This window comes from Rhagoletis pomonella, unplaced genomic scaffold, assembly GCF_013731165.1.
Source record: "Rhagoletis pomonella isolate Grant_MI unplaced genomic scaffold, Rhpom_1.0 Rhpom_scaffold_00168, whole genome shotgun sequence".
NCBI classification, from domain to species: Eukaryota; Metazoa; Arthropoda; class Insecta; order Diptera; family Tephritidae; genus Rhagoletis; species Rhagoletis pomonella.
In genome coordinates, this window is record NW_023458722.1 from 46,165 (window position 1) to 67,648 (window position 21,484).

The window sequence follows — 21,484 nt, forward strand, 5'->3', positions numbered from 1 at the left end:
TCAAATGCGTATAACTGCGTGGATATTAAACTTCTCAAGGACCTTCTATCTGAATTGAATGTTGAAAGCCTTTACACTAGGAGTGTTCGCTATGCAACTGCCAGTAAGAATTAGCCAGTGACAGAATTCAGAGAACACGGTACCTTACTCTCCCAAATAGAGAAACTTACTTAGTTTTGCGCGCACAGGAATTAGCAAACATCAGCAAGATTCACTGCCAGCTGGCGTCCACGGTTGCATTTTGAGCAAAATAAATTTTTTAAATTATTTTAGGTGGAAACCAAAACAGGAGCTATACGTATATTTCTTCTTATTCTGACTTACTTCAACATACGCTTCAATTTCATTGTGGAAGTCACTGTCGAATTTCTTATAGCGACAGTGGTGTCGAGTGCGTTCCGATTACGAATACAGCTTTTTCAGCCGAGTACCTTTCAAATGCTTGTAATCAATGTAATTAATTGAATAAACGAATATTTACATACTTCTTTCGTTAGTAAATCGCAACAAGATTGTTAATTTTTGAATTTAACCAACTTGTTGATTCAAATTAATGTTGACAAAAATAGGAGTGTTGGCTGTGCAAAAAATTTGTACAAGTTGGTACCATTTGATACCAAATCGTGTTCGTTTAGCCAAAAACCCAGTAAAACTTGCAAGGAGAGAGCACAATTTTGACATTTCATTTGGAGGGGAAGTTGCAAATTCGTGCTGGGAAAATTTTTGCCAGTAAAAATTTGCAAGCAGGATTGTGGCACACGGTTGCATTTTTGTCAACATTAATTTGGGAGAGTAAGGTACCTTGTTCTCTGAATTTTGTTACTGGCTAATTCTTACTGGCAGTTGCATAGCGAACACTCCTAATGCAACCACGTGCCCAGCACGAATTTGCAACTTCCCCTCCAAATGAAATGTCAAAATTGTGCTCTCTCCATACAAGTTTTACTGGGTTTTTGGGTAAACGAACACGATTTGGTAAAAATTGGTACCAACTTGTACAAATTTTTTGCATAGCGAACACTCCTACTGAATAAATCACTAACTTTCTTGCTTACCGAGTCCTAAACATTGGAAACAACACAATTAATATTTATAATGGTTTACCACAAGGCAGCTGCTTGTCGCCTCTTCTTTTCAACATCTACAACTACAAACTACATGATATAAATGACAGAAACATGCAAATATTTCAATTTGCTGACGACTACTTCCTTGTAGCAACAGGCTCTAACCTCTCAGAAGTCCAACTGAATTTACAGCTTAAACTTAATTCTTTTATCAATAAATGTAAGCGATTAAATCTCTATTTTAATCCTGTTAAAACCAATGGATCCAGACTTCACAAAGTTAACAGTCTGAAAATACTTGGAAGAATCATCAACAGCTCTCTTACAATTAAAAATCACCACTCCATGATAGTTGAGTCAGCCACTAACAACATCAAATTGTTCAAATATCTGACCAACATTAAATCAGGTCTACACCCCCCAAAGGGTTTAAACATTTACAAGTCTCTTGTAAGGTCCAAAATAGAGTACAGCAGCACCACGGCAGCCAACTGTGCTAAAACATCTGTTAAGAAAATATGCACCTTAAAAAACAAATTCTTGAGAAGATGCCTTGGGCTAACCCCATCGACTCCCATGCCAGTTATGTATGCTCTGGCCAATGAACTCCCAGCTAAAGAACGCGCTGTATGGCTTACTGCTAGAGAATTCATCAAAATCCTTGCCTTTAAAGATCTCATCTCAAATTCTATAATCTTAAATCCGCACCTTAACTCTAGCTACTCTAACGTATACAGTACGTTTTCCAACGTTCTAAACCGTCTTTATCCGGTTTGCCGTCACACTTCAGTCTCTAGTATTCAAATCCTTGATAAACATATACCACACAAGAAAGCATCCATGTCTAGTGAAAGTCTCAAATCTCATCATTATAGCATTCATGAAAACTTCAAAAGCAATAACTTTTGCTGATGTGTCTATATCCGAAGAAAACACAGGGTTTGGAATATATAACTACTCTAAGAACACTCTATTTGCAGCCACACAACCTTGTAGGAGGAAATTAGCTTGGTTCAAAAAAAGTTCGTTATTGCCAACCGATATCAAAACTCTAAACAGAATACTGTCGGGTCACACATATGATAAAGCGTATTTGTCAAAATAAAAGCCTCCAACTCACATAGATGCTACTGTGGTCAATCTGATAACTATGTGCATCAGACCTTCCACTGCAGAAGACATGCGAACATTAGACAAGAATTCGATGTATTTTCACTCTATAACAATTTTGAAGACTTTCTAAAAGTAATGATCAAGCCAAAATCTCTCAGCTTGTTCAATTTATACAGAAAGCTAAATTTACCTTTTAATGTATGATCTGCTTAAGTCTAATTATATCATTTTGCTGCTATAAACCCCCAAATTTTTGTCTATAAACAGCATTCATTTATATAACTAATATTCGTTCCACTAAGTCCTAGCCTACTAAATCCGCCATCGGTTAATGTGATTGCTAAAATCACGCTCGTTTATCTCCAACAAAAATTAAAAACTATACACAAGAAAGAAAGCAAAGCAGAAACTCATGTACGCGGTTCTGGCCTCACCGGTATTACCTGTGTGCATCAGTGGCAGCAAGAATATAACATACTAACAGGCTAACCTAATATTCACGCACGCCGCCAATTTACTGTCAAAAATATGTGATGTTCATACAACTTGTATGGGACAAACCGAAATTGAACGGCGTACGTATGAAGCTAAAGGGCTAACTATAATATGAATAAGCTGCCGTAACTGACTGTCAGAAAATGAACGAAAAGTCTGTCAAATGCATAAGCAACGTAGTGTAGACTTTTAGGTGGCTATATTTTACTTACATGAGTTCAGTGTTGCCACACTTAATTAGATATAACAATAGCCACTATCAAGCAGTTTGTTGTAGGTCAAACAATTATAGTAACCTAGAAATGCCGAGGAACTGTTCGCCTTGCGAAACTTCCAGGATAACGCTTTACTTCCAGGAAACGCTTACGGCCCACTTCCTAATGTGGAACCAGAACTTCTTTTGACCTGTGTTACATGTAAGACTGAATCGAAAAAGTTACCAAGTTGAAAAATAAGTTACCAAATATGATAAATAAAGAAAAAAATTCCAATTTCGGTAAAAACAAGCCAATGCGGCAACACTGCATGTGTTACATATGTACATACATACGTACGAGGAAAAACAGCTGATTCCGTACGGAAGGTGCGATCAGTATCGCTCTTTCCTTAAGCAAATGACGTTTGGCGAAACTTGACGAAACATTATTGTTTCAGCATAGGATTTATGTGTATTCGCACGTTTGCATACGCTTGCTTATTCATATTATAGTTAGCCCTTAACTCAATTTCCAATTTCTGTTCTGCGTGACATTTTGATTTGACGTTTCGCTCAATGACATCAAATGCAAACGCACGCAAGCCCATTTCAGGTGATGCAAAAACGCAAATTCGACGGCGTGCATATCAAAACGCAGGCCGCGAATATTAGGTTAGCCTGTAAGACATACAACCTGATTTGTGGGGACTACTGAGTCCTCCTGTCATCACTTCAAACCCAAGAAAAAAAAACCCAAATTTTACATTTTTTTAATTATATGCTGACATTCGACCACTACAATTTGTTGCACAATCTCTTTAACACTATCAATAAGGGGCTTACCCTCTCTAGTTATTTCCTTTTGCAAAAAGTTTACATGTTCGATTTTTAACGAAGTGGGTAAGCCATCAATTAAACAAAGGTTTGTGCGACATGCTCCATTCAAATCAACAGGATAGCGGCGAATGTCTTTTGAGGTTAATACGCTCTCATTAGTGAAGCACAAGTAGACGTGTGTTATCATTTACTTTTACTACCCTGGTTCTAAACCATTCATTTTCGAATCTCGCCAAGCAGTATTCATGCAATTTAGGGCTATAGTATAATGTAAATATATACGACTCTTAACATCCCCAAACACCCCAAAAACCGATGTAATCGAAAGCCACATTTCCACATTTTAATAAATACATTTTCAAATCATAAATTTTAGTTTGTTTATTTGAATTTATATGACATTTAAATCACTTCGAGAGGCTGTCAAAATGCTAGCAAACGTCAAAAAAACCCAATGGCGGATGAATTGAGCGAGCGGTTTTACCTTTAAATCATGATTCAATAATAGAAACTTTTGTATTAAAACAGTCTTCTCGCTCCCACACATAAAATCGGCTCCTTTAATTGTGTAGAATGTTGGTCACTCTCCAGTTTCTAGTTATATTAGTAGTAAAACCAAAAAAATCTTCATACTAAATATTGGGTGGCATAAATTTGCCAAATTTTGCGTAAATTTCTGGAACAAGTCTAGAATAGCGACCGTTTAGCTGTAAAATAACCAAAAGAGCCGATTTATTGAACTTTTTACGCTTATTTCAACGATACCAAATTTATTTGGCGCATGTAATAAACAAAGAAGATATAAGAGGTTTATTTGCTTTATTTACTTATATTTTTTATTATCAGTTAATTCTTAAAACCCAAAACTAGATCATGATAAAATATGTATTTCGAATTAAAGATAATAGCTTGTACTTGCATTTTTTTTTAAAAAAGGTTATTTCATGAAAAAATAACATTTGTTCGTTTTTTAGTGATTTCGGTTTAAATATATAAAAAACAATTTCAATTATGTATATCAGCTGAAAGATAAATTGATTATCATAAATCTGTATCTGTTTATACTGCGACCTTTTTGATTTTAACCAAATAATCCTTTTTAATGCTGGCTTGAGGTCAGGGTGTTAATGGTATTAAAACACATTCAAATACATTATTTCCCAATATATTTCAATCTCCTCCGGAGATCGTCTTCAGGGGATTAATTAAATTTTAGCTCCACGACGTCTATCTTGTTTGCCGTGCAGTTTCGAACTCTGAAGCACGACGAACGAGACGGACAGCGTTTTTGCTGCATTTAAAATGCAGCATTTAGCACTTTCGAACATATGTTTTCGAAGAGCGTTCATGCTACCGCATTTAGCAAATGTACATTTACGCGAGTTCGAAATCGTATGCTTTTGACAAACAGCCGTGTTCCAGTCGCTTATTCAGATCCGTTTCTATTACGATAAATTCTCACGGAAAAGATAATGTGCAAAAACCCCTACTGAAAAGGAAAAAATAAATTCTAAACCGAAAATTCAATACAAAAACTTGAATTGTTTTATCCATAACCGAACATTTGTTTGTGTATATATTGATTTGTCGGTGCTGTCAATTATAATTTCCATACTTAATTAGGAAACAAAATAAACAGAGTTGATCACAAATTAATCCATATTTCTATCAGCATCATATCGATGTTGAATTTGCGTAACTTTTCTTTATCCAAATAATGTAAAATAATAAATGAAATCTCGATCGCCGATCACTGAAACGCAGCTAGCGACTGGCAATGTTGCCACTTTTTCTCATTAAACCATGTTCGAATCGTGGGAATTTTGGAAGATCACAGGGTTGCTTTTAGAATTTAGATTCTTAATGCATAAATAGAGTTGCATTTAGTTGCATTTAGGTGACGAATTTTGTATGGATAAATGTACATTTAGAGTAGCATTTAGAGCTAAATGCGATAAATGTGCTTTTACGCGTAAGCAAAAACAGCCCATAAAATTTAATTAATCCCCTGAAAACGATCTCCGGAGGAGATTGAAATATATTGGGAAATAATGTATTTGAATGTGTTTTAATACCATTAACACCCTGACCTCAAGCCGGCATTAAAAAGGATTATTTGATTAAATTGATTATCCTTATGGCGGCGTTATTAGTTTTTTAAGCGGTTATGTGGTTCATAAAAAATTAATATTAAAAAAAAACAAAGAATTTAATTGTAACCTTCTAAAACGTCTTTATATTTTACTTGCGCTAAATAATTTTGACATTGTTGAAATGAGCGTAAAAAGTTCTATTGATCTGCATTTTTCGTTTTTGCATAGCTGAACGGTCGGTATTCTAGATTTGTTCCATAACTTCCAATAGTGACGAAGAAGTGACATCGTAGATTGATATCATAAATTTTGTGTTTCTAGTTCAGCTTTCGTCACTCGAAAATTTTATCTCAAGGAGGTGTTTTATTTGATATAGATAACAACAATATCGTCACTAGGCACGAATAAAGAAGCGCGCGTATTTTGCCGGCGAAAAAAGTCGCGTGGAAAAAATTTACGAAAAAGACGCTTGAAAAAACTTCGGCAAAGAAGGACACTTAATCATTCCCGCGAAATTTTAGGATATGACGTGAAATTTTCGATACGATTCGACTCTCGAAAAACGACTTGTTGCCGACACGACTCTCGCAATGAGGGTGTATATTTTTTATAAAATTGAAAAGAAATATATTAAAAACTCAAAAAAATCTTTGGTAGGTTTTGGTTGGTTATGGTAGGAAATTTTGGTAGGAAAAAAATTTGTCTGTGGCAACACTGATAAGGAAGCAAAGCGTATGGGTCTGGTGGTAAACGAGGACAAGAAGAAGTATCTCCTGTCATCAAACACACAGTCAGCACCTTCGCACCTTGGCACCCACGTCACTGTTGACAGTTATAATTTCGAGAAAGTAGAGAATTTCGTTTACTAGCATTAACACCGATAATAATGTCGGCATGGAAATCGAACGCAGAATCACTCTTGCCAACAAGTGCTACTTTGGACTGAGTAGGCAATTCAGGAGTAAAGTCCTCTCTCGACGTACGAAAACTATACTCTATGAGTCAATCATCATCAGAGTGTCCAGATTGATTAAAAAAAATCCCAATTTCTGAAAAAAAAATCTCCAAAAATCGCTAATTACTTCTTTTAAATTAAATTCATGAAATCGATATAACAAATCTTTCAATCCGCTTTTAAGACTCGGCGCTTAAAATTAAATTAAATAAAAACGGGCGAGATTAGCTATTTCCACAATCTAAATGATTTACATTTCTGTTGTTGTCATACATTGAGCTATTGAACCTTGATAACATACTGTTTGATATTGGAAACGTTTTGCAGCAGAACTATTACGCTAGGCGCACATTGCATCCGATAGAACGACCGATTTCGGCCGAACAATTTGACCGTCCGAATTGATGCGCACACTAACCAGATTATTTGCCGACCGTATTTGTACACACAAATCTAGTACTCATTACAATATGTAAGCAGTGAAATATTTTGATACATTTCAATTGACATACTCTAAACATGTGTTTGTATATGTATTTTTTTTTTGTTTTTGCACCCAATAAGTTAATTTTTCGCTGTCCTTTTTGGTGCTTTTCACCTGACATCGGACGAGAAAAACAAATATGTTTGAATTTATATTCACCGATGGACATCAATGGCCGATGTCGGTTCGGTTATCGGTTTATATATAAGAGCGCTCATATAATCCAAAGTATTTGTTCATATCGCCCGCATATAGCCGATATCGGCGGAGCACAATTCCGCCGATGCCGGCTGCAGTGTGCGCGTAGCGTTAGCCTTCTTATATGACACTTTATTCGAACTATTGAAAAAGTACTGTTTGATATTGGAAACGTTTTGCAGCAGAAACTATTACGCTAGGCGCACATTGCATCCGATAGGACGACCGATTTCAGCCGAACAATTTGACCGTCCGAATTGATGCGCACACTAACCAGATTATTTGCCAACCGTTTTTGTACACACAAATCTAGTTTACATTACAATTGTGTAAGCAGTTAAATATTTTGATACATTTTAATTGACATACTCTAAACATGTGATTTTATATGTAATTTTTTTATTTTTGCACCCAATAAGTTAATTTTTCGCAGTCCATTTTGGTACTGTTCATCTGACATAGGACGAGAAAAACAAACATGTTTGAATTTATGGGACACCATTGCCAACACTGCAACGTTGTTGACGTGTTTGTAATCGCTCTGCGGAAAATTTTTGAAAAACAGCCGAATTGTTGGGATTTTAACCAGCGTTTGAGCCAGTGACTTAAATAGCGAAGTGCTAATGCGTGCGTGAAGTGCGAAAGTGCAATGAGGTGACAAAAACAATAAGGCGCGAAAATGGATAAATGCCATAAGTGCAAGAATCCAATTCGCGGTGACAGCGGAATCCGCTGCGATGGTGTGTGTGGTAAAGTATGGCACTGGGCAAAATAATGCTCTGAATTGGATGAGTATAGTGCGAATGTACTCAAAGAAAACAACTTTGTGCGCTTTATGTGTAACCAATGTCACACATACATGCATAACATCGATGAGGTGCTCCGAAATATGAACTTAACAATAGAGAAAAATAGTCAAAAGATCCAAGAGTGTAATGATGACTTCCAGGAGTCGCAAAAAAAATGCAAGTGAAAGAGCTTAAACTTCTCTTGCAATCAATAGAGAAAAAAATTTGGGGAACGCATTGATGCAATGCAAAGAGTACAAAAAACCAGTGAGGCGAGTATTCTCGAAGTGAACCAAATTAAGTCAATAGCTGACGGCGTAAAAAAGCAAAGCCATGATCTTTGCGAAGCCATAGTGCGCAATGAAAATGAGAACAAAAAAATATGTGAAGATATAAAGAAAACGGTGATTGCTGACGCGTTAGCAGGTCAGCGGGCGAAAGCCACTAACGCGGATCTCTTTAAAGGTAACACTGCGAAAGATAATAGGCCGCCGAAAGTAAATAAAGAGAAGCCATTAGTTCTACAACCAAAAGAGAAGCAGGAAGTGGGAAAAACAAAAGAAGATTTGAACAAAAATGTGGACCCCTCGGGCTTGAAAATTAATAGTGTACAGGGGAGGAAAAGTGGGGCTGTAGTAATACAAACAGAAAATGAGGCTGAGCGTGAAAAAATCAAAAAGGCAATAGAGAATAAAATGAGTGATAGATATGAAATAAAAATCCCAAACGTAGCCAAGCCAAGGTTCATGGTATATAGAATGAGCTTTAAACATGAGAATGAGCAGCTCAGGGATATGATAAAAAAACAGAATGAATGCTTCAAAAATGGTAATTTCAAAATTTTGAAATGTTTTGAAACAAAAAGAGGAAATGCAAAACATTATAATGCGTTAGTAGAAACAGATGTAGATGCCTTTGCAGCCGTGCTGGCAAGCGAAAAAATAAACATTGGTTGGGAAAAATGTAGAGTCAAAGATGGAATGGAAGTTACTTTCTGTTTCAAATGCAAGGGATTTAACCACATAGCTGCGAAATGTAAAGCCGATGAGGTATGTTTCAAGTGCCTAGATAACCACAAAACTGTGGAATGTTCTAAGGAAACATTAAACAAATGCATAAACTGCATTCGTGCTAATAAAAAATTTAACTTAGAGCTTGATGAAAATCATATGACCTTTAACCGACAGTGTCCTGTATACCAGAAAAAGCTCGAGCATAAAAGAAATACTGTAAATTACTAACCATTACAGCAAGTTTGTGGGGACCCTAGCGTTGAATTTACGTCTCACCCAGGTGTAAAGAAAGCGCTACCCAAATATTTGCAATGCGTATATCTCAATATACAGAGTTTAGTGGCTAATAAAGTTGAGCTAGAAATACTTATAGATTTTACCGACCCGGATCTACTTTTGTGTTCCGAAACATGCCTAACTGATGACATAGAGGATACGGAAATAATGTTCCCAGCGTATCAGATGATACGCTGCGACTCACACAGTAGACACACAGGGGGAGTGATAATACTCGTTCGAAACACGCTCGGTTTTAAAACAATAACTAACAAGGCTTTAGACAAAAATGTTTGGTGTATAGTTATTCAACTCACACACTGTGATACCAGGTGGCAGCTCGGGGTGGTTTATCACTCCCCAAGCTCAAGTGATGCGGAATTTGTTACATATATGGAGGATATCTTAGCAGAAATCTCAGAAAATTCTGTGAACACTGTTGTCATTGGCGATTTTAACATAAACATGAACGTAGTATCAACCTACAGCAGAAAACTCAATGATGTTTTCTTGCAACAAGCCATGCAACAGCTGATAAATTTTAATACGAGGGTGACGGAACATTCGGAAACACGTATTGACTTGTTGTATTCCAATGATAACCGAGTTATATGCCAAAAGGTCGAGGATCAAAGAATATCTGACCACGAAACAATAATGTTTCGACTAAATGTCAATAAACTTAACCCACTTGCTAAGGAGGCAGAAGTAATATCCTGGGAGAGGTATAACCCTGAGAACTTAACAAGTTTACTAAGGCAGTGCGATTTCTCGAACTTAAATTTTTTCGATGCTGACGGTATGGTGGAGTATATTACTCATTGCATTATGTGGGCCATGAGGCAGTTGACTTACTCAAAAATAACTCGCATAAGGCAGAGGAACCAATGGTATGATAGGCAATTGACAGAGATTAACAAGTATAAATCTAAATCCCATGAGAAAGCAGTGTTGTCAGGGTACTGGGGTGAATATAATTTAGTGAGAAGCAGATATAAGAAAATGGTAAGGTGTAAAAAAATTAAATACTTAGAGCATAAGGTGGAAATAAATAAGGGTGACAGCCGACTCATGTGGAAATACTTAAAGGAGGTAGTCAATAACACGGAGGTCAAAGAAAATATTGGGGAAGTGATAATAAATAACACCAACTACGTAGACAGCTTTGAAATTGCGGAAAACCTAAATAATTTTTTCGTGGACAGCATTTTGGAAATACATACCAATATAGAATGTGTAAACTATGATTTTTTCGAGCAACGAGCTCCCACAAGTACGCTAAAATTTGAAGAGGTCTCAACGGAAGACATTCTTCAAATTGCCAAAAAATTTAAGCGGAAAATTGGGGGAAACAACCTACTTTCTGAAGGTGTTATTAAGGACTCTGCTGATTATATGGGATATTTCTATGCCCTACTTATAAATAAGAGTCTCCAAACAGGATCAGTACCGGAAGAATGGAAAATTTCATCAAATCAAATTTCAATAGTGCCCGTCAAGAAAGTTAGAAAAACGGTTAAAGCTGAGGAGCTTAGGCCCATCAATACTCTCCCTAGCTTGGAAAAAATGCTAGAAACCGTTGTGAAAAACCAGCTACAGTACTATGTGGAATCCAATAAAATACTCATAAAAGAACAATCTGGGTTCAGAGCTAAACATTCCTGTGAGACTGCGCTGAATCTGGTGCTTTCTCAATGGAAAGAAGATCTTAACAGACACCTTAATGTAGTGGCAGTGTTTATTGATCTTAAAAGAGCATTTGAAACCGTTGATAGGGTCCGAATGTTGGATAAACTAAAATACATTGGTATAAAAAACACTGCGCTTGACTGGTTTAGAAGCTTTCTATGTAATCGTAGGCAACAAACAATAGTTAATTCAAAGATGTCTAGTAAGATAGCCGTAGACATCGGATTACCACAGGGCTCAGTTTTGGCACCCCTACTCTTTAATATATATATAAAGGATATTAAAAGTTCTCTCAAACATTGTAAAATAAAACTCTTTGCGGATGATGCCTTGTTAACGATCAGTGATAGGGAACTACCAAATGCGATTGTCAAAATGCAAGAAGATCTTAATTCTTTGTATCAATGGCTGTGTTCAAATAAACTCAAACTGAATGTGAAAAATACTAACTTTATGGTATTTTCCAGAGCGGCAAATGCTGACTCCATAAGCCGTGAATTAAAAATCAAAGATGAAAATATCGAAGAGGTGAAAATTGTCAAGTACCTAGGAATATACATAGACAACAAACTAAAGTTTGATGAGCACGTTGAGTATACAGTCAACAAGATTGCTAAAAAATATTGGCCTTATAAAGAGATCGTGTAAGTACTTGGGAAGAAGATATAAAACGTTGGTGTACAGGTCAATAGTAGAACCGCACTTTATATACTGCCCCACGATTTTCTTCCTAGCGGGGGACTCCCATAAGATAAGATTCGTCCTCAACAAACCGTATGACACACCAACAAGATGTATGCTTGAAACCTTGAATTGGTTAAGCGTGAAGCAACAAGTTTTTTACCACGCTATGAAATTTGTGTACAATATTAAGAAGGGCAACCTGCCGGATTATCTTAGCGATAATCTCCGATATATAAATGAGACGCATACATATTTGTTGAGAGAGAATAACAGCTTCAGACTCCCGAAGTATAGAACTGAAGTGGACAAAAAAAATATTTTCTATAAGGGCTTAAAGTGCTTCAATGAATTACCAGAGGCTATAAAAAATTGTGATACTATCACTCTTTTCAAGCGGCTGCTATTTGACTATTGTAGAACGCAGCCTACAAGATAGTGATGTATCAACAATAGCGTGGATTGGAAACTAGGCCTTTGCAACCACCAAGATATCGAGACTAGGCGGATCGGAAACTCGGCCTTTCCGACTACCTAGACCCTTAGATAATAAACAATAAACGAGCGGATTGGAAACTCGGCCTTTCCAACCGTCAACCGTCACGAAAGCGCGACTGGGTGGATCGGAAACTCGGCCTTTCTGACCACCCAGGAGATTTCAATAAATGGAGTAACCCAAAAAGAATAGCGCGGATTGGAAACTCGGCCTTTCCAACCGTCTACATAACTTCCAGAAAATTGCATGCGTTTATATTGACATAAAATAATTGCAGTGATAAAGAAATAATGTTATTTAAAAATTTCTGTAGAGCATTTTGTATTTTGTATTTAATATTTAATATTTACATTTTAAATCTAAAATCTAATTATAAGAATGTTAAATCTTTGTTGCAATATAAGTCTAAAAGACTGTAATAAATAAATAAATAAAAAAATTTATCGTCACTGACGGACGTCAACGGCCGATGTCGGTTCGGTTATCGGTTTATGTGTGAGAGCGCTCGTATAATCACAAGTGTTTATTCATATCGCTCGCATATAGCCGATATCGGCCGATGCCGGCTGCAGTGTGCGCGCAGTGTTAACCAGATTATTTGCCGACCGTATTTGTACACACAAATCTAGTTTTCATTACAATTTTGTAAGCAGTGAAATATCAAGGCGAATTTATATAAGGTGGTGTTGTTTCATCAGCTTTGAGTAGCGTTTGATTGTCAAAATTTTATATTTCGCTAGTGAGTGAGTGAGAACGTGAGAGTGTTTGTATTTTCTGTCGCCCTTTTTCCTTCGGCGAAGAATAGCTGAAATTCGACAATGGCCCGCTAAAAGCAAAAACAAAATACAAGTAATTGTTGTACTTGTTGAATCGATACCACCTTATATGTATTCGCCTTGTGAAATATTTTGATATATTTTAATTGACGTACTCAAAATATGCAAATCGTGAATTTCGTGAAGCATCTGGAACGCAACTAAAATGAAGAGTGATAAATTACGTAAATATATGATTCGTTGTTATGCCCGCCAAGTTTCATTACAAAATTCGTGATAGTTTTATGAAAACACCCCCAAAAACCGATGTAATTGAAAGCCAACCCATTTTTCCCACATTTTAATAAATACATTTTCAAACCATAAATTTTAGTTTGTTTATTTGAATTTATATGGCAATTAAATCATTTATAGAGGCTGTCAAAATGCTAGCAAACGTCAGAAAAACCCAATGGCGGAGGAATTGAGTGAGCGGTTTAGGCGATGAAATTCTCTTCCATTGGCTGGCAGGGTAAAAAGAATTTACTTTGTGAGAGTTATAATCCATGTATGCGGCCGAAGGCCGCCTACGCAGAATGGTGTTCTCTGCAAAAGGTGTTTTTTTTTATAACTATTTTACATTAAATCTATTTTTGTAAGAACTATATAACATATATATAAAATACGTATACCAAATGAAATGGAATCAAATTTAAAATATTAAATGACATCAAACTTTCCAAAATACATTCATTGGTTTTTAAGAAATCTTGATTTCAAAAATAGCTAATTTTGAACTTTAAAGGCCTGTATGCAGCTTTCAAGAAAAGCAAAAACTCCATATAAAATGACGTACAAGAAATGGCTAAGAAATTTTCTTGAGTCAAATTTCCTTAAGACAGTACGCAGTTCTTAAGAAATTTACTACGCTTTCTACTACGGTTTTCTAAAGTTTTTTGTGAAAAAAGAGCATAAGGCAACCCAGGTTTGCAACAGAAATATATGCCCGTTCCATTATTTCTTGAGGAAAGAGTGAGGCAACAGGCTGTGAGGTATCAAAAATGTCAAAATTCCTTGGACACACACGCGAAATAATGGCAATTTTTTCTTGACCGTTTTCTTGAGAGCTGCATACAGGGCTTATCCTTTGATAATTATTGTTGTTGTTGTTTCCCTAAAAAAAGAAGTATACCGTTATACTCAGCTCAATCATCTCCATATATGTAATACTCCTATATTGGCAGTAAGAGCTAGTACCGTCCGAAAACACTACAGTACAGATATATCAATAAACACGTACGAAAGAAAAGGAACACATACGTTTATAAATAAACATCCCTGCCAGCCACGGCTCACCACTTTCCCCTAAAATTCAAACGATTTACAAACACATTCACAACTTTTTAGTCATCTCACCCACACACTTACAAATTTTTTCGTCGAACTGTCAAAAAATGTGCCTTTGTTAGAGCTACATACCCGATAAGAATTCGTACTCTAACAAGAATTCTATGCGTTAGCGCGAGCATGTTAGAAACATCAGAGTTTTGATGACAGTATACATACTGTGAAGATATGTCACTACGAAAACTTTGAACGTAAGAATACGTATTTAACAATTTTATTTAATTATAATGCAATTTCTTCTTTTAGATTGCAAAACAGCAGCGACTTAGTCACATTCTTAAAGTATGTATTGAGACTTTTTATATGTTTATAAATTTTAATTGATATTTTTGCTTGTTTACAGATTCACTATCAGCACCTTCAACGCTTGCATCTTCATCGCCAGGAGCACCATTAGAACCTTCTGCCCTCAGCTTCTTCATCGCCAGGAGCACCACCAGTACCCTCTACCCTCAGCTCCTTCATCGCCAGGAGCACCATGAGTACCTTCCGCCCTCAGCACTTTCAACGCCAGGAGCACCTTCAAAGTGTAGGTCCAACTTGTCAAATTTTGCAAAGTTGTAAGAAAACTTAATTTTTCTGAACCACCATAAATTATTTGCAACTGTTAATATATATCAAAAGAAAGGTAAACCGATTACCTTTCTTTTGATTATAACACAGTTAGATAGTTAGATAGATAGTTGGTTGGGTATGGCACTGCGACCAGTAGGTTTATTGTGCCCCAAGCTCTTCACAATACATCAACCAGCCCCAGAGTGTCTATAAATTTCATAATAGACCCCTGGGACAGTGAGTGTATGTGCTCCTCTCTTGGCCAGACATGCCCTATGCTCCTATACCTCCTGCGTGCAACGGCATCACACTCCATAAGAAGGTGTAGAGGAGTCTCTTTGGCTGCATCGCAAAAGCGACACAGGTCGCTGGACCAGATACCTAATTTATGCAGGTGCCCTCTGAGCCTACAGTGGCCCGTCAAAAAACCTGTAATAATCCTTAGTTTCTCTTTTGGGAGATCCATGAGAAGCCTGTATCTTGACAGATTGTAACCTCCTAATAAGCTCCTTGCCTGACGTTGGCCCATGGTGCCAAGCCAGTGTAATTCCCTCAGTTTGCTGTTGTCCCTTCTGAGCATTTCCTGTATGGTGTTTGGTCCTACTGCCAGAAAGGGCTCAGGTCCTATCGGGGTCGAGGAAGTGGCCGTTCTGGCCAGATGATCAGCTTCCTCATTTCCTGCGACCCCCATGTGCCCTGGTACCCACATTAGTTGGATATCATTGACCTCCGCCAGAGCATTGAGCCTCTCGACACACTCCCTAACCAAGGAGGACTTGATCTCGAATGATGCGAGGGCCCTTAGTGCTGCCTGGCTGTCACTTAGTATAAGTATCCTTTCATTCCTATAGTTCCTGCGAATATTAATCTCAGCGCACATACTGATGGCATAGACCTCCGCTTGAAAGGTGCTAGGGAAGGTCCCAGGGACACCGAATGCTTCAGCCTAGGGCCGTACACGCCTGCTCCAATCCCCGCGGGTGTTTTAGAGCCGTCCGTGTACCACTGTATTGTGCTCGCCTGTATGTGACTCTCCATAATAGAGGTACACCAGGTCGCCTTGCTATAAGTGTGGGTCCTGAAATTTCTCTTGAATACCACCTCTCTGTTAATATCGTCCCTGGGGAACAAAGCCAGGGGGAGCTGGGTACCTAGCTTGTCCCTGTTCCTAGATGATAACACCTTGCCTTTGCCGAAGCCCTCTCGCGCAAAGTTAAGGAGGGTTCGCTTTGCAGCCTGTTCAATTGAGAGACGCAGTGGCTCGAGTTCCAGCATTACCTCTAGCGCTGCCGTCGGGCATGTGCGCATTGCTCCCGTAATGCAAACACATGCCAGACGTTGAATCTTGAAGAGGGTCTGCCTCACCGTTCCTATAGTAGTCCTGGAATACCAAGCCACCGCACCATAAGTCACTATTGGTTTCACTATCATGGTGTACATCCATCTGAGGATCCTCGGAGTGCACCCCCAGGATTTACCCGCCAGACGTTTGCACACCATCATCGCTCTCGTGGTGACCGCATCAACATGGGCCCTCCACAGAAGCTTGGAGTCCAGGGTAAGCCCCAGATACTTAGCCTCTGTGGCGACACTGATTGCGACCCCGTCCAAGGTCAAGTTCCTCATCCCCTGGAGATATCGTTTCTTGGTGAAGGGGACTGTCTTAGAAGGGTTGATATTTAAACCTACGTCTGTGCACCACCTTTTCGCAAGGTTAAGTCCTTTATGGACGATGTCACAGAGAGTACTTGCAAACTTCCCTCTAGCGATAATCACTATGTCGTCCGCGTACCCTTGGCAGCGGACGCCCTCGTTAGTGAGTATCTGTAGGAGTTCGTCCACAACTAAGCTCCACAGTAGAGGAGATAATACCCCCCTTGTGGGCACCCTTTCGTCGTTTGTATTTGAACGACGCTGTCACCGACTTCAGTTTCGGCAATCCTGGTCTGAAGTTACCTTGCTATCCATCTTCGGATGGTTGGCTGAACGTTATGTTTCCCAAGAGCTCTGTCGACTCCCAAATGGGAGGCGTTATCGAAGGCCCCCTCGATATCGAGGAAGGCACAGAGCACCACCTCATCACACTCAAAGGCCCCTTGTATTTCCTCCGTTAAGCCATACAGCGCAGTATCCGTGGATCTCCCCACCCTGTACGCGTGCTGGTTGGAATGCAGAGGGGTTTGTTTTAGAGTGTTATACCTGATTTCATGGTCAATAATTTTCTCCATTGCCTTTAACATAAAGGATGTGAGACTTATCGGCCTGAATGACTTGGCAAGAGAGTAATCCCTCTTACCTACCTTCGGGATAAAAATAACCCTGGCCCTTTGCCACACCTTGGGAATGTGAGCCAGTGCTAGACTGTCCCTCATAATGTCCACCAGATGTGGAAGTAAGAGCTCCCCGCCCTGCTTCAGCAACGCCGGACATACACCATCCACCCCAGGGGCCTTGTACCGTTCGAAGGAGTCCAGAGCCCACCGCACTGTTTGCCGGTTTATAAGGCTTCTAGCCAACTTCCAGTCCGGTGGGGATGGCCTGAACGCACGGAACAACATATCCCCAGCGGTGGGAATGGCGTCCGGAAAGTGGGCCGATAGCAGGGCGAGTGCCCTTTCCTGTTCATTACCTGAAAAAGCCCCAGTAGGTAGCCAGTCTGGTCCCTGTGTTGTCTCTCGCTAAGGCTTTATGCAGCCTAGCAGCTGCAGGAGTAGATGCGATGTTCTCACAAAAGGTTCTGAAGCTGCTACGCTTGGCCTTCCTAATCTCCTTATTGTATTTTGTTAGACAGACTGAGTACTCCTCCCAGCTCCCGGTGCGCTTTTCCCTGTTGAAAAGTCTTCGCACATCTTTCCTAAGAACTGGGAGTTCCCGTGTCCACCACGGAGGCTGAGCTTTCCCTTTTGGCTTTGACACGGGACAGCTGGAGGTAAAGGCATCCAGAATGGTGCCGTTCAGCTTGTTGACCCTGTCCTTTAACTCCATACAATCCACCTTTCTATGTTGTGCCTCTATTCTGCTTAGGTTCAACCTAAGTACCTCTTCATATTTATCCCAGTCTGTTTTCCTGGGGTTCCTCTTTGGGTGACCTGTCAGAACCTCAGCTCCCAGTGCAAATCGGATAATCCTGTGATCCGACAGTGAGGGCTCAGATGAGACCCGCCACTGAACGATCAGAGGACTGGCCAGTCTGTTGCTGAGAGTGATGTCAAGTACCTCCTCTCTGACCCTAGTTATGAACGTTGGTTTATTACCGACATTATGGATGCACAGGTCTTCACTGATAATATATTCTAATAAGCACTCACCCCTACGGTTTGTGTCCCCACTCTATATTGTGGGCGTTCGCATCGCAGCCGAGAATCGCCGGAAGTCGTTTCCTGCCGCAAAATTCCCGCAGCTGCTGTACCTCAAGAGGCGGCACGTTGGCGTTGTCCCCCGGAAAGTAGGCTGCAGCCAAGACCACCTCCAGTTCCTTCCCGTTGACCCTTAAGGTAGCTTGGACCGCTACCAGATCCTGTGTAAGAAATTCTGTAATGCAAAAGTAATTAAGATTATTCTTTAGCACTACGCACGCTCTGGGCCTCTCGCAGGAAAGGTCCCAAATTACCTTATTGTTGTTATGATTGAGGCCCTTCACCTGGCCTCTGTAGGTCCACGGTTCCTGAATCAGTAGGATTCCCAGGTCCTCCGTGGCAAACGTGCTTGCAATGATCGCCGAGGCGGCCACCGCATGATGCAAGTTGACCTGGGCTACTGTTAGCGCTGTTGGGGCTCGTCCTCGATGTTCGAAAGCCGTGCCTCACCCTCGCCCTCTCTGTCGAGTTCGAGCCTCCCTATGTCCGCTAGGAGCGCATGTAGTCAGTGGCACTTGGCCCGGGAGCACTCACTAGAGCTGGTGCCTGTGCTAATTCCGGTAGCTGATCTTCCAGTGGGGCCGTGGTCGACTCGGTCGCTGGGGCAGCAGTGGAGTCAGTAGCCTCGTCGACTTGCATGTCTTGGCACTCTGACTCCTTGCTGCCTGTCGTCTTATGCCGCCATGGCCGCACCGTAACATAACTGTAACGGAAGTTGGTTGTGAATCCGGCCCTCTTGATGCTGACGTACGACGCCTCATCGATCCCCAGGTTGAGCCTGAGACCGTTGTCTTCGGCGCCGCATGAAACCACCTTCCACGCAGCCGTGTGGATGTCCTCATTCTGGGCCTTGATGAGCCCCAGCATGTACTCAGCCGATTTCTCGGCGCATCTTGGGAAGAACACCGAGATATTATGCACCGGCGGGATATCTTCCCCCCTCTTGGTACATAACGCGGGCCCCTCCCATCCCTCAATGTTTGGTGCCTTATCTACCAGCCATGCTGCGGTCCGCTCATCCTTGCAGTCCACAAGGAGCATGCCTGACCTGAAAAATACCCCACAAAAGACCAGTGCGTGCTTCCACCCTTTAAGGACCTCATCCATGATGGCGTCCTGGAGTTTGGTCAGGTCCTCAGGACTTAGGGCAGCAGCAGGGTAATCACAGGGCAGTACAGCCACCCGGATGCCTTTAAGAGCATCCGAATAGCTAGGCTGCTTAGTGATTCCCTCCTGTGGCTGACCCTGCGGACCCCGCGGACCCATCCAAGCCCCTAGACTCTGTTGGAGGGGGTGGGAGGCCCCGCGGCCGTTTGGGGGACGGTGGCTCAGGTGGTGTGACCTGTAGGCTGGTGCGTTTTGGAGTAGCTGTTGTTGAGCCTGTTGTGGTACCTGTGGGTTCCCCGCTTCTCCGCCATTTGGCGGGCGCGGGTCTCTGCTGCTGTTGCCCGCTTCTCTGCTTTTCAGCAGGCGCGGGTTTCTGATGCTGTAGCCCGCTTATCTGCTTTTCAGCAGGCGCGGGTCTCTGCTGCTGTTGCCAGCTTCTCTGCTTTTCAGCAGGCGCGGGTCTCTGATGCTGTTGCCCGCTTCTCTGCTTTTCAGCAGGCGCGGGTAGTTCACCTCTCTGCTGCATACCAGCGGTTGCAGCCGTCTTACCACTCTCTTGTGCCTCTTTCTCCACCTCTTGTCTTACTTCCGCCATTGCGCGGCGCTCGGCTTCCTCCCCTGCTCCAGGTACCGGAGATACCACTTGACTCCCGACCCACTAAGACCAGCTCGATGGTGGTCGTCAAGGGCTCCCGGTTGACCGGAGGGCGGAAGTGGAGGCGGTCTACACCTGCGGCTTCTCTTTTTGCTGTCTTGCAGCTGCTTCGACTAGGAGACCTGCGTTGCCTACTGCTAGAGCGGTGCCCACTGCCGGAGCGATGCCTGCTCTTCGAGCGATGCCGACCCTCGGCGGTCATGGCTCCCGAAGCGGTCACGACTCCTGGAGCGACGCCGACTGGCCTCCCGGTTCCTGCTTGGCGATCGGTGCCTATTTTTTGAGGCCAGAGCCTCTGCTCCCTTGGTGCCCTCCGACCGAAGCTGCGTCCGATCCACGCCGCCACTGCTAGTGCTTGGCCTCTCATCTTCTCTGGCGTGTTCAATAAAAAGGGCAGCCTCCTCCTCGGATAGGCTCGCAAGAAAGCCTCCCCTGCGCCTGGTGCCTTTACTTTCGCCCAGCATAGAACTGCCGAGCTTGGCCGTTGGTACCTTTGGTGCCATTGACATAACTGTCTTCGTGGCTGCTGCTGCTGTTGTAGCTGTAGTTGTGACTGTTGTAGAAGCTGTTGCTGATGTTGTGGCTGTTGCAGCTGTTGTGGCTGTAGTTGTAGCTGTAGCTGTAGCTGTTTTCGCGGATTTCGCGATGGTTTTTGTTGTTTTTGTGTTTTTTTGGTTTTTAGTTGTATTCATCTTGTTCGTACGACTGCCAGCTCGGCTAGGCAAGCTCAGCAGTCAAAGCTGTAATAGTGGATCTCATCTGGTCCGCCGCGCCAGCGCCCCATGTCGCGGTAAGGCCACCGTTACTCCTCGATGCGGCCCGGTGTCGAAGAGGCGCCGTTATATTACAGCCGGTTTTTCCCTCCTGGCTGCAAACCGTCCAATAGGCACGGTGTCGCGTAACACCCTGGATTAGGAGGTGGCAGTTCTTGGTCACCGTTTACCGGCAGCCCCAATCTGGAGACAAGGTAGCGACGAGCGCGTCCACGATACCCCAGACCAGAGATGGGCTGATCGGCAATTCAGCTAAGCCCCCGCACCAACGACAAGGTGCCTGCCCTAGCGAGGGTATAACACAGTTAAAATTGCTTTACGTTTTCATAAAAACTTTGCAACTTTTGTAAACAGCTATATATGAGCAGTGGAAAAGTGGTAAAATTTTGCAAAGTTGTAACAAAACAGATTTTTTGTGAACTAGTGTAAATGATTTGCAACTGTTTATATATATCAAAAGAAAGGTAAACCAATTACCTTTGTTTTGATTATAAC

General features: G+C 41.2%; 1 protein-coding gene across 1 annotated transcript; it reads right to left on the reverse strand.

Moving 5' to 3' along the window:
• Positions 1-19,673: 19,673 nt before the first annotated feature.
• On the reverse strand, positions 19,674-20,156 carry LOC118750204 (acidic proline-rich protein PRP33-like). Its single transcript, XM_036484929.1, has one exon. The coding sequence runs from the start codon at positions 20,154-20,156 to the stop codon at positions 19,674-19,676; it is 483 nt and encodes a 160-aa protein (XP_036340822.1).
• Between the last annotated feature and the right edge of the window lie 1,328 nt (positions 20,157-21,484).

Coding starts and splice junctions, on each gene's coding strand:
- LOC118750204 (XM_036484929.1), bottom strand. CDS start 20,156: ATGGCGGAAGTAAGACAAGAGGTGGAGAAAGAGGCACAAGAGAGTGGT.